At 49.5% G+C, this 16,407-nt stretch overlaps 1 protein-coding gene and 1 long non-coding RNA gene across 3 annotated transcripts in view; one reads left to right on the plus strand and one right to left on the minus strand.

Annotated features, from left to right (window-relative positions):
• Window positions 1–228: 228 nt before the first annotated feature.
• Window positions 229–3,737, minus strand: LOC121488997. 2 transcript variants are annotated; one of them, XR_005987226.1, is made up of 2 exons: window positions 3,672–3,737; window positions 229–2,817 (listed from the first exon to the last, which is right to left on the minus strand). It is a non-coding gene; the product is annotated as an uncharacterized LOC121488997 (long non-coding RNA). The 2 variants fall into 2 exon arrangements; XR_005987227.1 differs by having other exon boundaries at window positions 229–3,152; window positions 3,672–3,719.
• Window positions 3,738–13,516: 9,779 nt separating this feature from the next.
• The window catches only part of LONRF1 (LON peptidase N-terminal domain and ring finger 1), a 36,980-nt gene continuing 34,089 nt past the window's right edge, over window positions 13,517–16,407 (plus strand). The window contains exon 1 of the mRNA XM_041752566.1: window positions 13,517–14,320. Coding sequence (XP_041608500.1) covers window positions 13,579–14,320 — 742 coding nt within the window. The 5' untranslated portion in view covers window positions 13,517–13,578. The remainder of the gene's footprint in view (window positions 14,321–16,407) is intronic.

The following is a 16,407-nucleotide window of genomic DNA, read 5'->3' on the forward strand; positions in this document are numbered from 1 at the left end:
ATCCATGAGTCTACTAGGATGTTCAAGGTCCCCCCAGTTTCACCAGATGCAAGGTGGCCCATAATAGACTGGACATGTCAACATTATGAACCTCTCCTGTTGGTGTAGAAACCAGAGCAAATGGATTTCCCAACATTGACTCTAATTTGCTAAAGGGCCTTATTTTTTTCCTACATTTAACACAAGACCATGACAGAGTAACATAGTAAGAAAGAAGCAATCCGTTAGTATTGTAAGGAAATAAGACATTTTATTTCCTTTCCTTAAATATGTGTGCTGTTCCATGCCTTCAACCTAATGTCCATTCATTAAGAGGGGAGAAAGATAAGTTAATGCTTCTCAAATTTGGATACCTTCTCAAAACAACGGAAGGATGTGTCATTTTCTTCTATACTGTGTAGCCACTGCTTCAGGACCTCCCCGTCCCCTAACCCACTGTTGAAAAACAACTGTCTTTTCTTACATATGTCATGGCATACTTGTATTTATATTTTTGGTAACATTATAAAGCCTTGGAAGCTTGATGCATCCCCTATAGTTTGCAAAGGTAATCAGCAGAAGGATAAGAACAAAAAGCCTTGTCTCTCTTCTCCATCCCATCCTATCCTCTGTCACTTAGTTTATACATCACTCACCCCTACAACACAGCTACCATAAAAATAAGGTAGACTGTATATAGCATTACAAAAAACAGATCTTTAAAAAATCAAAAGTGTTTAACTGGTACACACCTAAAACAGTGCCTGGCATATGGTAAGCTCTTATTCCAACATTTGTTAATGAGGTGAATGTCTACAGTAGGTATGATTAAAATGAACCAGCACATAGTTCAAAAAGATGAGCACATCTACATAAAAAAAAAATGTACAGGGCCTACTTGCTGACACTCAGGGTCAGTTCTTAAATTGGACCACGTATCCCTGTTCTTCTGAGTGAAGATCCTGAGTCATCTCCATCAGCACCACTTAAGATGGTCCTATAACAGTTTGTCTAAGGCCAAGAATAAGCATTTCAGAGAGCACTTCTGCTGATTCTGATCTCCACTGGAGTTTGAGGCTCATTCGGTTACATAATTAAATAGATGCATTTTAGAGAAAAGGAAGCAAGGCACTATAGATTTTTTTCTGTTTGTGTTCCTTGAATATTCACATGTTGAAATCCTACCCCACAAAGTGATGGGATTAGGAGGTAGGGTCTTTGAGAGGTGATTAGGCCCTAAGGGTGGTATCCTCGTGAATGTAATTAGTGCCCTTAAAAAAGAGACCCCAGAGCAAACCCTTGTCCATTCTGCTATCAGAGGTTCCAGTGAGAAGATAGCCATAAATGAGGAAGTGGGCTCTCACCAGTCAATGTATCTGCTGGCACCATGATCTTAGCTTTCCCAACCTCCAGAACGGTGAGAAATAAACGTTCATTTATAAGCCACCCAGTTTATGATATGTTTGTTACAGCAATCCAAACAGATTAAGAAAGAAGGTAAGAGACTCCTCCTCTGACCAGCACAGGCCCACTGAGTCACAGTTTTATTCTTGGTGTGAATACAGGTGTTTTCCAATTCTTCCATCACCTACCAGACTCTTCCCACCAACACGCATTTGTGAATTTCATGATGAAAAGAGATGTGCCTTTCAATTGTGCTTTATGGTGTTTTAATTCTTAAAATGTACTTTATTTTTTTTAAGTTATTTACTTAAATCTAAGGCAAGCTTTAGAAATAACTGGAAATACCTAGGTCTCCATGCTGTAACTCCTTTTCTAATAGGCTTCAAAATTCCTGCATCCTTGGTCTCTGATATATAGTTCAGTGGTACCTCGCCCCTGCCGCACTGAGATGACTGCATGGGGGCCTCCACCCTGACTCCTCCACCATCTTGGATTTGATGTTCATCTCTCTACTCTGTACAATAAGGCAGGCTTTGAAGTTCATGAAGAACCCTTTTTGCTTGAAGACCCTGAACGAGTGGTAGTTCAGGCCCTCTCAATTTTGGCATAACGTAGGACTCCTTTGTGGTGTTTTCTTGGAGGAGGAATTGTGTCCTCAGTCTCCTGGGCTGCTGGGGCTTTTTCCTTTCCCTCACCCCTAGTGTCAGGGAGCTAAGGAGCCAAAGAAGGATGATATTAGGGTTGTCTGTCTTCTCCGGTCCTATGGTGCTGGAACTGACTTCTGATAGAATTCTGTCCATTTCCTTTTGATCCCTCTGGGTTCTGCCTTGGGCTGGGGGGCTCTCTGGCTTCCATCCCATTCACTGTGTAGCCTGCAGGATGGAGACAAGAGGTCTGCTGTGGGACCTTTAACTGTTTCTGCAACAAACTTGCTGGTCATCTCTGCCCTGCAGTAACCACATACATGTTGTCCACAAGGGAGGAACCAGCAGCTCTTGCTGACATGCTGCAAGTATGCACTAGAAGCAAACACTTGCTCCAAGTACGTGAAGACCTCTGAGGCCACATCAGAAGCACCTGTCATGAACATGCAGGTTCCACTTCCTGCTGGATCCATGAAGGCTATTCCTGCTGGTGCTGTATTAATGTGCCAAGTCTGTACTCGGTTGCCTCCCTGTCCGCAGCACTTGCTGTGGTGCCTATCCCTTTGTCAGGCACAGTAGGCTCTGTGATTAGGGAAGGATGTGCTTCTGGGAAAACAGTTCATGAGAGGAGGTGGACCCAAACAGGAGGTTGGTGATCCTCTTGTCCATGGGGCTCCATAACCACTGGGCTCTGCCTCAAACTCAGGTATGTCCACTGTGTCCTCTGCTGGAATGGCTTGGGTACAGCTGGAAGCTTCCATTGGTGGTCTTGGAGGTAAACAAGGTTTTCCTAGTGGACAAGAAAAAAAAAAACCAAAAAGATCCCTTGCACCTGAAGGGGACACAGCTGAAGGTTAAAGACGTGTCCGGTGGCAAGCCTCAGGTGGGGCTATTGTTTCTCATGACTTCGATGGCTATCTTTACAAGCTTCAAGGGAAGCTCCCCGGTTAACTCCAAGGTCCTATAAGCCTGTGGCCTCTTCCCTGGGTGTCTTCCACACCTGGCATGCTCCTCATAGCATGCGCTGGCCAGCATCATAGTATCAGATGTTGCTGGGCTGGTGGATATGAAGCTCAAGGTCACCACTGGCACGCAGTGTACATCGATCACTTCTCTTTTGCTGATCTGGAAAAAGTCTCTTTCAAAGACCAGTGGGTACTTGAATATAGCACTCTCCCCCCTATACAGTTGTCACTGCAATGTCCCCACGGGGGTTAATAAAAAAGCTCACTACACCCTGCTTTCCGCTGTGAAATACGGGAGCACATTTTCGAGGCTCAGGGCTATCTTTTACCAAGACCGCTCCCTGCGGCTCGCCCCCAGCTCCCGCCCCGCCCGCAGGCAGGCACCGCACCGCACAGCCGGGCCTCGGGCCAGGTGGCCGACCCGGCTGCAGAGCCCTCGAGGGAGCAGCCAGGAAGGGGTGGGGCGCTCGGGCCCACCCCTCAGCCCCTGCAGCCCGCGGGGGACAAGCCTGACAAGCCCTCGGAGGGGAAGAGACGCAGGTCGCGCCCCCTTGATCCCCGCCGCCACTGCTTTGCATCCGTCAACCCGAGCCAAACGCAAACGCCCGCCTGCCCGCTGAGCTCCCATTCAGCCAACCCCGGGGCCACCTTTAACCCTCTCTGGCCCATCGGGACCTACCGACGTCACACCGCCCCTGGTCCTGGTTCGGCCACAGCGGGCCCCTCGGTAGGGACTCCACCCCCCTCCCGCCCCCCAAACTCAGAGCCCCCGCCCAGGCCCCGCGGAAGCGCGGCGCGCATGCGTAGACCCCGCCTGCTCCAGGACTGGAAAACCTCCGACGGGGCGGTGGGGGGGGGGGGGGGGGGGCTTCTAATTGCAAAAGTAAAGATTTCGCATGTGAGCCCAAGCTGCATGGTTTTCCACTAGAAAATTATCAAAAGGCAAGGGATGTATTTGTTCAGAAATTACAGCCTCTCTGAGCTGGAAGGGACTAGAAATTATGTGTTACAACCCCCTCATCAAACACGGGGCTGGAGAAACTTTTCCCATAGGTTCACAGAATGGGGGGGGATGTGGAGAATGGGGGTGTCGTGGAGGATGGGGGGTGTGGAAGAAGATGGGGGGTGTGGAGGAGGATGGGGGTGTGTGGAGGAGGATGGGCTGTGGAGGAGGATGGGGGTGTCGTGGAGGATGGGGGGTGTGGAAGAGGATGGGGGTGTGGAGGAGGATGGGGGTGGAGGATGGGGGTGTGTGGAGGAGGATGGGGGTGTGTGGAGGAGGATGGGGGGTGGGGATGGGGGTGTGGAGGAGGATGGGGTGTGGAGGTGGATGGGGTGTGGAGGAGGATGGGGGGTGTGGAGGAGGATGGGGGTGTGGAGGTGGATGGGGGTGTGGAGGAGGATGGGGAGTGTGGTGGAGGATGGGGAGTGTGGTGGAGGAGGATGGGGGGTGGGGATGGGGGTGTGGAGGAGGATGGGGGGGTGGGCATGGGGTTGTGGAGGATGATGGGGTGTGGAGGAGGATGGGGGTGTGGAGGAGGATGAGAGTGTGGTGGAGGATGGGGGTGTGGAGGAGAATGGGGGGGTGGGGATGGGTGTGGTGGAGGATGGGGTGTGGAGGAGGATGGGGTGTGGTGGAGGATGGGGTGTGGAGGAGGATGGGGGTGTGGAGGAGGATGGGGGGGTGTGGAGGAGGATGGGGGTGTGGAGGAGAATGGGGTTGTGGAGGAGGATGGGGGGTGTGGAGGAGGATGGGGGGGTGTGGAGGAGGATGGGGTGTGGAGGAGGATGGGGGGTGTGGAGGAGGATAGGGGTGTGGAGGCGGATGGAGGTGTGAAAGAGGATGGGGGTGTGGTGGAGGATGGGGGGTGTGGAGGAGGTTGGAGGGGTGGAGGGGATAGCTTATGCTCTGAGTGAGATGCTTTTTGGCCTCATTGTGTGCGGCACAGTGTCCTTCAACTGACACCATCTCTGTGTTTGCAAACTTTTCTTATACATATAAGTAGCTCTTTTTTTCCCCAAACACAAAACAAGTTTGATTTATCATATAAATTCCAAAACATTCTTTGAAGCAAGTTGTTTTAACAGATTCACAGTTGACCCTTGAACAAAATCAGGGCGGTAGGGGTGGGTAGGAGCCCTGACCCCTGCCTGGTCAAAAAAAAAATGAGTGATGCCTGGGTGGCTCAGTGGTTGAGCATCTGCCTTCAGCCCAGGGTGTGATCCTGGAGTACCAGGATTGAGTCCCACATTGGGGTCCCTGCATGGAGCCTGCTTTTCCCTCTGCCTGTGTCTCTGCCTCTCTCTCTGTGTCTCTCATAAAAAAATAAATAAAATCTTTAAAAAATAATAAAAAATTATAAGGAAAAAAATACACTTATAGGACTGTACTATATCTATGGAAAAAGAATCTTCCGGAATGTGGACCTTCGTAGTCCAAACCTGTGTTGTTCAAGGGTCAACCATAGATGAAAGCTTAGTATTCACAGCTACTGCAAGCTGCATTTAAGCTATCTAGTTATATCTGGGGTCAAATAACTCGGCTACATCAAATTTAGGAGAAACAAAATTGGAGCTGTTCTTTTACTCAAAATGCCCCCGTCTGCTCAGAAAGGTTTGATCTAAATCTGGTGAAGCACTTGCTATGGAAAAGGCCTTAGTTCTTTTAGGCCTGAGTTGATGAAACAGGGGAGAAAGATACAGTGATACCCAGATAAATAAATCCTCTAAAGCCAAAGGCACTTGTAGCAAAGTCAGCCTGATAATAAATGGGTTTGCAGGAACCTTCAGTTCCCTCCACACTGGATGAGAAGTGTCGTCACCTAACAAATGAGTCAGAGTCAGAGGTGTCAGATCCTGAATTTTTACAAAGATAGGGGTCAGAATCAGATTAAATTAGTGGCTAGAATTCTGGGAGTTCATATGAGCTAGCCAGTTAGGACAGAGAAGGGGGCATCATAAATGGATTCATGTACTGGACCAAATATGTACATTTTACTTACAGGTCCAGTCAAGACATTTCTGATGGCGAGGCTTTTTATTCAAAGTTATGTGTTTGCAATTTGGTTCCATAAGGGAGTTAATGGGATTAATTAAGACAAGATATAAGAATTTAAGGATTATTTTAAGGAGTGGGATACCTGGACCATGCATGCAGCCCAGCAGTCTCTTCTTGACAAAAACACCAAAGGATGGATCACTGGAAAGCATCACTGTCTTTCTTGACTGACCTAAAACTTTAGTTGAGTCTGACTTCCCTTAGTAGTATTTTAATATATCCATTATTCTTAAACTTGTTCTGGACTGTTTATTTTTGTGATAATTAGTTTTCCGTACTGGCTAATAGAATCTGTAGAATCTGTGTTGTTTACTGAATTTCTTTCACTTAAGTCTGAAAGTATCCCTTAGTCTAGCTATTTCAGAGTTGAAAACAGGGATAGAAAAAAAAGTTCCTTCTCTCTTGTCCAAGGCCCAAAGCCAGTCTGGCCTAAACCATGCACTGGACACTGAAGAAAGATGGTCTGTGATGCATATCTACCTGATATGTTACATCTCTTCCTCTTCCTCTGGTTTTCTCTTAACTTTCAACCTCTAACCTGGTTGCTTATTCCGCCATTATGTCCTTGCCCTGACTCTTTGATCTGTACATTATCATCTCCTGGTTGTGAACTCTTCCATCATCTGAAGTGACCATCTCTCCTTTTTTGGAGAGCCTGTAGACCATCTTGGGACACAGGTCATCTGGCCCAATCTACTCACAGGGACTTGCCTACCTAACATCCTGTAGCTCCTTCACCAGCTCAAATGTCCACGCCACCCAAATAACGTACTCTGGTCTTTCAGATGAACCCATATACATGTTCACTTTATACACATCATTCATTCTTCTATGAATTGCAATCTTACATTTTTACAATTTAATATGTCAGATTCTAAAAACATCACACAGGAGCTGAAAATGAGCCAGGCTTTATCTTCTCAGCGGGGGGATAGCCTGACCAAGTTACATAATCTTGGGAAGGTACAAATGAAACGAAACTACATCGTAGGGGGACAGAATCGGGGGGGGGGGGTGTTCCTCTATAGTTGGCAGGCATGAGGAGTTTGTCAGATTGCCAGAACATATATGAATTATCCAAAAGTATATTTACTCAGTGTTGTCCACTAGGATTAGTGATTCTTTTTCAAGGAAGCTGACACTGCAACTTTATTTCTCTTATCTTTCTTAAATACAATTATGATTTTGTTAGATCCTATCATAAGAAACCATGTTCTAGTTTCCATTCCACCTCCTTAATTCCACAGACTTCACTCTCTCCTCTAAGCAGTGGCACAATAACCGTAGCCAGCACAAGCAGAAAGGTGGGCAGCAAAGCACACGTATACCTGTGTGTAGCACCAAAGCCCCTTCCTTATTCTACCATTCGACAATTGTTTTTTTTTTTAATCATGGATTTATTATATATGTTCTAAGCACTGGAAATCCAACAGTAAATAAAGCAGTTTATTATATACATAAATAATGTCTCCATCATCTGGCCCTTTTGTCTTTGCCCCCTGGTCCCTAAATTTTCCCTTGTGGAATTTATAATAAATAAGATAAACATCCAGTTTATTAGGGATAAACGTGAAAAGATTAAAATATTAGGGATAAACGTGAAAGATTAAAAAACAAAAAACAGGTAAGAGAGATTGGGAGACCAGAAAAATCATCACCGAGAGGGTGCCATTTGCACAAATGTTCCAAGGGAAAGAGGGAGAGCAGTCTTGAGCATATCTGTCAGAAGAGCATCCCAAGCCAGGAGAACAGAGAGAGCCAAGGCCATGAGGAAGCCAATGTGCTCAGGGAGGAGTAAGAATGGGGAGACCAGCAGGAGATAGATCAGAAAGGCTGGTGCATAGGATAGATCAAGGACTAACTTCTGGGTCACTGGTCAGCACTTTAAATTTTCTTGGGAGCTCAACTGAGGAATAAATGTGTTTTGAGGAGCATACTGTTTTATGGTTTAGGGTGATGACTCTGGTTGTTGTGCTGACAAGAGAACAAAGAGGGTTGGAGCCAGTGAGAAGACTGTGGCAGTAATCCAGCAGGTGTGGAATGCTGCTGGTGACTTGGACCAAGGTGGTGGCAGAGTGAGAGGGGGTCAGAATCTGGATACATTCTGAAGGTAGAACCAAAAGGATTTGCTGGCCTTGTGTATGTGAAATAGGAGAGAAAGAGAGGAGCTCGGGATGGCTCCAAGATTTTTTGACCCATGTAGACATCATGGACTTGGTGGGATCACCCTCTTGGGATCCTACATGGACCCACGTAGACCATGTAACTTGGTGGGATCACCAAGTCTTCTCAAATCTTCAAAGACTTTCTATTATCCTCAGTTTAGCGAGCATTTCTAAGTAATAATAGCAATACTAATGCTAGATTCTATCCAAAGTATTAGTGTTTTATAATTTTCAAATTATTAAAGCTTCATTCACTATGCTAGGTGATTATACAGTTGACCCTTCAATAATGCAGAGGATAGAGGTACTGACCTCTGGCGCAGTCGAAAACCCATGCCCCCAAAACTTATGATAGCCTACGGTTGACCAGAAACCTTACCAATAACACAAACATTTGCTTAACATATATATTGTATATGTATTATATACTATGTTCTCACAATAAGGTAATCTAGAGAAAATATTAAAAAAAAACAGAAGAAAAAATACACTGACAGTACTGTACTGTGTGTATTTACAGAACAAATCCACATACAAGTGGACCTGAACAGTTCAAACTTGTGCTGTTCAACTATATATTTCTTTGTGGTTTTTTTGATTTGTAGATACATATAATGTTGCTGAATTTAATTTTCTGTTTCCACTTGCAAAATTCTTATCTAAAGAATACCCAAACTGGTTGTGTTATTTCAGGAGGGGAAATGCTGATGGCTTGGGCCATGGTGACTATGGGAGTATGGAGTGAGGAAGGGAGGGAGTGAAAGGTCAGGGGGTGGAGGGAGCAATGAGAAGGGGTCAGACTCTCAATATATCCTGAAGGCAGAACCAAGAAGATCTTTTGGCAGACTAGGTGGGAAGTATGAAAGAAAGAGAAGAGAAATGAAGAAAATAACTTATCCTCGTGTATTAGCAGTTAAAAGATTTTTCATCACTAACAAGACTGAAGAATATTAGGTGATATCATTAATTTGTCCATGACTCATTCAACAATGATCATCTAGTGTCCTTTCCGTGTCCTAGGTGCTGGAGACACATCTGTGAACAGGATGGGCAGAAATTCCAGCTCTTAAGGAGTTTACAGTCTCAAGGGTAGAGACAAATTATATGTATAATATATCAGATGATAAGTGCTAAATGCATGGGGGCAGGGTGCAGTCAAGGAAGGAGGATAGAGAGCAAGAGGAATTCATATGTGGTTAATTCTTAGGGCTTGTTAAATAATATATAGGATTTATATTTATATTTATATATGGGATTTTTTCCTTTCTTTCTAACAGCTTGATGCTGGGAAATATGCTCATTTTATCAATTTGCCTACCAATAAAATAGAATATGGGTTACCTACTTAGTATTTCTAGATTTTTTTAGAGCATTGGAAAGAAGAATTAAGAATGGCGCCCATGGTAAGGGTAGTGCCCCCTGAGCACACTGACAGTGTTCCCCATGAAGATAACAGAATATTTTTATTAGCAATGAGTAGTAAACTGTACTTGGTTAGACAGTAGTCACTGCAGACAATTGGGTTTAGATATCTACTTAGCATCACCTCTATTTAACCTACGCAGGTTGTCCTCATTAGGGCTTTTCACTTAGAACACCATTATAGCAATCATATACTGTATTTTTAGCATCTTATATAAACTTCCCCACAAATGCCCAAGTTATATAACCACCCCCCCACCCCCACCCCCCCCCGCCACCCAGACTTTTCTCCAGCCTCTCACAGAATTACAGTAGGGGCGAGGAGGTGTGTGTGGTGGGGGATCCCTGTCCTATGATTGAAAGGGTTAACGTTCCAGAGATCAGATCCCCCCTCCCCTGGATGGGGCTGGGTGTGCATCAACAAAGTGTGCTTCCTGATACCCCTTCTATTCTCAGCCTTTCCTCTGCTGTTAGATTTTCATGTAACAGGTGTCACGTTGCTGTGTTCCTGAGCTTGGAAGACTCGCTGCCTCCTCTCAATTGTGTTCAAACAAACCCTTAGGGCTCAGATCCAGAGGCAGAGGCACCTGAGAGATGGTTCCAGTTCCCTCATTTTACAGATGGCAAATGACTTCCTCCCAGATAGCACAAATATGGGCGGCACCAGGTCTCCGGATTGCCCCTCCAGTATGACTTCCGTTAAACCAGGAGTTTCTCAGATCTTAGGGTCCTCATACACATAAAATAAGGGCTATGAGAGGTGGTCTCTGAAGACCCTTTCATCTGTGCATTATGTACATATATGCTATTGGGTGTGTGCTGGTTATATTGGACTTTAGAGTTTACTGTTTTCAATGCACTAACCGGAATGTTACCAACTGCAATAAATCAGAAAGAGGATATAATTTTGCTTGGCTCTTTAAAGCTTAAATTCAGGCTTTCTTTTTTAATGGTAAGAATGTGAAGAAACAAATGGTAAATTCACCCACGGCAAAAAAAAAAAAAAGAAAAAGAAAAAAAGAAAAAAAAGAAAAAAAAAAAGAGGCTCAAATACACATCTTCAGCTGACTCGTGTCCAGGAAAAGCACTATGTTACGTTATTCTTAAATAGGAGTTTACCTAACTATATCAGGAAAAGTCTCCTTCTGGTGTGGCGGGGGGGAGGGCAGGGATACGAAGGGAATGATGGTGATAAGCATTTTCCAAATTAGGAAACAGATATGCTTTTCTTCTTACTCTCTTACATAACTGATCTATTTTAGAAGACAACACTAAAAAACTGAAATGAAATACAAATCTCATGATTTTACTACTTTGTTAGCAAAGACAGAGGCAAGTAATGCTCAAAGGGAAAGAGGGGAGAGCCTCACCCCAGTGTACTCCCTCTGGCCAGGGGGCTGCTTCACGGGTTCCCCCTCCTCCACTGCAGCCTGCCAGGGGAGCCAGAGACCAAAGTCCGAATTTTAGAAAATGAATGAAGGTACTAGTTTTTCTCTCCTCTTAATTTAAAAGGCAGTCACATCAAAGTGCATATCCCCTTTTGGTGGCAGAGAATGATGGAAGAGTGACCTGCTACAGCCGGTGATTGTTTTGCCCCAGACTTCCTGTTTCAGAGGGAAACTGTGCAGCACAGAAAGGCCACAGAGGCAGCCTCTTACATAAATAAGTTACATAAATGAGAACCAGTTATGTAAATGTATAAACCAGCAAACATGAATTATAACCATTCACAAATGCCAAGGAGATCACGGCAAGATTCCTCCCACGGTCCCATTTTTTTTTTTCCCTCTCACATTATTGTAATTGTACCATTTTATTTCACACCAGAATCAGATGTGCTTATCTGTCACATTTATTAGGAAAAGAAACTCGAAAGGACAAATGATACTTCACACTATTTTCTGAACCATACATTTTACTTTTGGGGGAAATTCCATAATAAAACCTGACTGGAACTCTATCTGAAGGAAATATAAGCATATTTGTTAATTTATTATACTTCATGTGTAATCATGGACACATGTATGAAGTATTTACTATTGTACATTTTTGCCAGCTGCTGTTAAGGACAGGAATGTATCACAAAAAGTCAATGTCCATCTACAGAGGAATATTTGTTTTCTCACTTATGGTTTCAAGTCTCGAGTATGTGAGCATTCATTCTTATTATTGAGGGAAGGCAATGGGGGGGGGGTTAGGATTAAATTCAAGGTCACAATTACGATTAATCCCAATATTCCCCACCTAAACGATTAGGAATTGCTCCTTGTTTCTTGGCTACAGTGTTTTTCAGGTGCAATCATGAATAGTACAGGAACCCGTTTGCCTCCACACCCTGTTGGAATGGGAGCCTCCGCTTTTCCTTAACTAGCTTTTTTCCTTGTTCCTTTGGGGCAATATATCCACATCTCGTCTGAAGTTACAGAATTTGCTCATTGTGTAGTAAAAACATATGTAACTCAAAAGCAGTTTTGAGCCTAACTGCCTGTTCCATATAAAGAAGGATGTTAATTAAACGTTAGCCCATTTCAGGCATAGCATGCTCCGGTTAACATTCCATTTACCAACTTTCTTTATTTTGAAAATCTCATGTAATATATCTCTGAGATCTAACACGGTAACCTAACAGTGAAATGAGGGAAGGGAGCAGAGCCTGCATATATTATTGGCTGTGTGATTTGGGGCAGGTAACCTTCCCTCTCTGGGCCATTGTTCTAACCATCTGAAAAAGGATTAAAAGTTCTAAGTCACTTCCAGCATTAACAATCTAGTGGCCTGTTATCAGGTCTATATTCTCAACGGAGAGCTTTAAACTCGCTGATACCAAGTTTAAAGGAAATATAACCGACTTACAAAAACCCAGATCATTTTTTTCCTTCTGTTGGCAATGCTGCAAACCCTGCGCAGGTTGTAGCGTTATACTGCCCTATGAAAACTATTCATCTTGGTGGTTTCTCTTTAAAAATGCCAAAAATAGGCCTTAGCCAGCTGTGGAGCATTGAATGAGATGGGAAGAGCGCGTCGGCCACCTTGGGAACCTGCGGGCTTTCTTCCCCGCGGTGGGGGCAGTTTCACACAGGAAATCCGCAGTAACTTGCCACCGTGGAAAAGTGCCTTGTCCTCCGCTGGGAGTCGGCTCAGGAACGTGGGTGGGGTTATTTTGTTTCTAAAGTCGACCTAGCCTAGACGGGAGGAGTCACAGAGTCCCCAGACTGACTCTGCGCACTCTTAGGTCCTCCGCCTCTACATGTCCATCTGTAACTTGGGTGTAAAGAAACTGCAGGCGTGCACCTGACCACCACACGGGGAGGCGCCCACCGGCCGGGAAGACGGGTCCCGGGGCGGGTCCCCCCCTCTGGGCGCCGGGCGTGTCCGGGCGGTGCTGGCGATCTGGGCTTTAGCCCCGGGGCCCAGCCGCCGGCAGAAAAGCACCCGCCCAGCGGGAATCGGGGGAGAAGCCTCGGAGGCAGGTGAGGGCAGGCGGCCCGCGGAGAGGCGAGGGGCGGGGCGGCCCGCGCGGCCAGAGGCTTTGTTCAGTTACAAGCCAGGCCCCCGTTTCGGGAGAAGCCAATTGGAGCCCCGCTGGGGGATCATCTGACCTCGCGTTCCTGCCCAGGAGGGGCTTCGGGAGGGGCGGGGCCAGGGGCGGCTCCTCCGGGACCCGGGCGCGGGCCGTGCGGGGGAGACCCGGGCGCCTGGGCGGAGCCCCGCCCCGCCCCGCCCCGCCCGCCAGGCCCCGCCCCGCCCGCCAGGCCCCGCCCCGCCCGCCAGGCCCCGCCCCGCCCGCCAGGCCCCGCCCCCGGGGCTTCCCGGGCGCGCGCCGCCCCGCTGTGTCCGCGCGCCACGCCCCCCAGCTCGCGGGCCGCGTGCGGAGCCGCGCGCCCCGGAGGCTCCGCGACCGTGGCGGCGGGCGGCGGCGGCGGCGCAGCCCTCCGCGGGCCATGTCTTCTCCGGACGTGGCTAGGAGCTCCCCGGGGGGGAGCCGGGAGATGGCGCCCGCGCCGCGGGGCCGGGGCCGGTTCTGGGAAGTGGGCGGCGGCGGCGGCGGCGGCGGCGGCGACCGGCTGGGGCGCGCGGCGGCGGAGTCGGGGCGCTGGGAGCTGCTGCTCCGCCGCGGCGAGCTGCTGGCGCTGGGCGGCCACCTCCAGGGAGCGCTGGAGGCGTACGCGGCGGCGCTGCGGCGCGGGGCCCCGGTCAGGCCCGACTGCCTCGGCACCCTGGTGGACTGCCTGGTGCTCAGCTACCGGCTCCGCCACGGGCTGGGCTGCAGCGCGGCCCCGGCGGCGGGCGCGGACCCCGGGGCCGGCGGGCTGCTGCGCTGCCTGGGCTGCCGGGGCTTCCTGAGCGAGCCGGTGACCGTGCCCTGCGGCCACAGCTACTGCCGTCGCTGCCTGCGGAGGCAGCTCCGAGCCCGCTGCCGCCTGTGCCGGGACCGGCTGCCGCCCGCCGCCGCCGCCGCCGCCGCCGCCGCCGATGCCGAGGGCACCACCCCGCGGCCGCCGCCTCCGGCCGCCGCCATCGCCGCCTCGGGCTTCAGGACCAGCGTCGTCCTCAACCACCTGGCCGAGAAGTGGTTCCCGGGCCAGCGGGAGCGAGCCCGCGCGGCCGGCCGGCTCGGGGACCTGCTGCACCAGGGACGCTACCGGGAGGCCCTGGCCGCCGCCTGCGAGGCGCTGCGAGCAGGTGACCGCGCGGGATGCGGCGGGCCCGGCCGACCCCCCGCCCCCGCCCCGACGCGCCGGCCACCCGGGCCCGCGGCGCCCCGGGGACGCTTCTCCGCCTCCCCGAGGCCGCCCGGCTCCCGCGCGTGGGGCTTCGGGGTCCCGGCGGGTGTGGGAGGGGGCGGCGCCCCGGAGTGCTTCGGTCACAATGGGGATCGCCTTCGGAGGCGGCTGTGACGCGGCGCGGGGAGGGGCGCCCGGCTCGGGGTTCCCCGGCCGCGGCCCTGCGGTCTGCGGGGAGCGCCCCGAGCGGAGCGGGCGGCCCGGGGGAGGGCGCCGGAGCGCGGGATGGGGTGGAAGTTGGGCGAGCCCGAGCCGCAGCTTCCTGCCGCGCTCCTTCGTGCAATTGGCCGGCCTGGCCGGGCCCGCTGGGGCCGCCGCCCGCACTCGGCGGCCGGGGCGGGGGTGGGGCGTCCACCGGCGTACCCCGCAGGAGTCACTGGGGCAGTTGGAAGCCGCGGGAGGGCACAATTGCATAAGCTGGGGGGGGGGGTTGTGTAACGGGTGACGTCGGGTGGGCGTGGCGGGAGCTGGGCGCCCGCACCCCGCTCCGGGAGGCCCGGCCGGCCGCTGGGCGCGGGCGGCTGCCGGGGCCGCGGGGCCGCCGGGGGGGGGGGGGGGGGGGGGTCCGCGCCCACCTGCGCTCGCCTGCAGCGCGGGCTGCCCGAGGCGGCCTGCCCGGGCCACGGCGTAAGCGCACGCGCGCTCACCTTTCGCGTAGCCCCGGTGCACGCAGACGACGAGGTAGTCTCCGCTGAGCTCTTAGACGCGCCTGCCTGCCTTTCCGCGCCTGATCAAGCCGTAGGGAAAAAGCCTCTGGATCTTTTGTCTGATCCTCCTTCGTCTCCGAGAAGCCGCTTCGGCTTCCTGACCTAGGTTAGCACCGTTAAGGGGGTCTCAGGCTGCGGAAGGGGACCCTGCCCGACTTGAGGTAGAATAAAGAGTTCTTTACATCGGTGGTGCCCCCACTAGGGGGGGACTTTACCGCGGGGGCGGGGGGGAGGACGTTATCTAGAGCAACATCTGGTAATAACTGGAGGCATCTCCGGGTGTCCCCCCTCGCGGGAGTGAGTAGTAGTGCTGGTGCATGGAGTGGGCAAAGGCTAGGGATGCTGCTCTACCTCGCGCGGCGCACCGGGCAGCCTCCCACACGCTTACCAGGCCCCAAATGTCAATAGTGTCCCTCTTAAGCCTTGTGTTAAATAAGCATATTTCAAGGTTGGTGTCTTTATTGGCATGGAATAATGCTTGAGGGAGTAATAATACCGGAGAAAGTAGACACCCAAAATAAAAACTGATACTAGGTATTAAGTCAATTTATAAACTGTGTAACTGAAACGCTCTTTTGTGGGTCCTTTATCCTAAGTGCTTAGTCATTTTGAACTAGTGACCTTCTATTTAATACCTTTAGAGCGCAAAGCATAAACTTGGCATATTTTCGTAGTCTTTGAGTATCTTTATGGGAACTGTAAGCAGTCATAAAGGGGAGTAATAGAATGATAGGCCCAGAACAAAAGAGAACTAGTTGGAATACAAAATTCTGATACAGGCAGCTCCGCCTTTCTGGGTAAATAGAGTTTGAGGAAGTACAGACCATCTAGGCCATGGTCCTCATTTTAAAAATGAAGCAGGAGCCAGGACAGTGAAACGAGTTGTCCCACAGTCCACACAGCTAGCTGGTTGGAGAGGCAACATTATATCCTCCATTTCTCCTAAATGTTGCACTTTGGTGGGTCCTAGCTTTAGAACTCATCTTTTGAAAATGTTTGGCACATTTCCAGAGAAGTTGTTGTTGTTTTGTCCTGGTATAAAATAAAGGCTAAAACTTACTGATAGCACCATGCAGTATTAAATACTGCACTCCATAAAAATTAGGCACTTCATAAGAATTCAGGTCTTAATCTACAGAACAGTGAGCACATTTACTAATTTAAGGTCTGGCTTACTGTTTTATAACCAGTAATCTTTTAATTAAGGAGGATTTGGGGCTTTGGATTGGAGATATTATTTTTAACAGAAAAAAAACCCTGTCTCTTTTTTAAAGACAAT

This window comes from Vulpes lagopus, chromosome 4 (genome assembly GCF_018345385.1).
Source record: "Vulpes lagopus strain Blue_001 chromosome 4, ASM1834538v1, whole genome shotgun sequence".
Lineage (NCBI taxonomy): Eukaryota > Metazoa > Chordata > Mammalia > Carnivora > Canidae > Vulpes > Vulpes lagopus.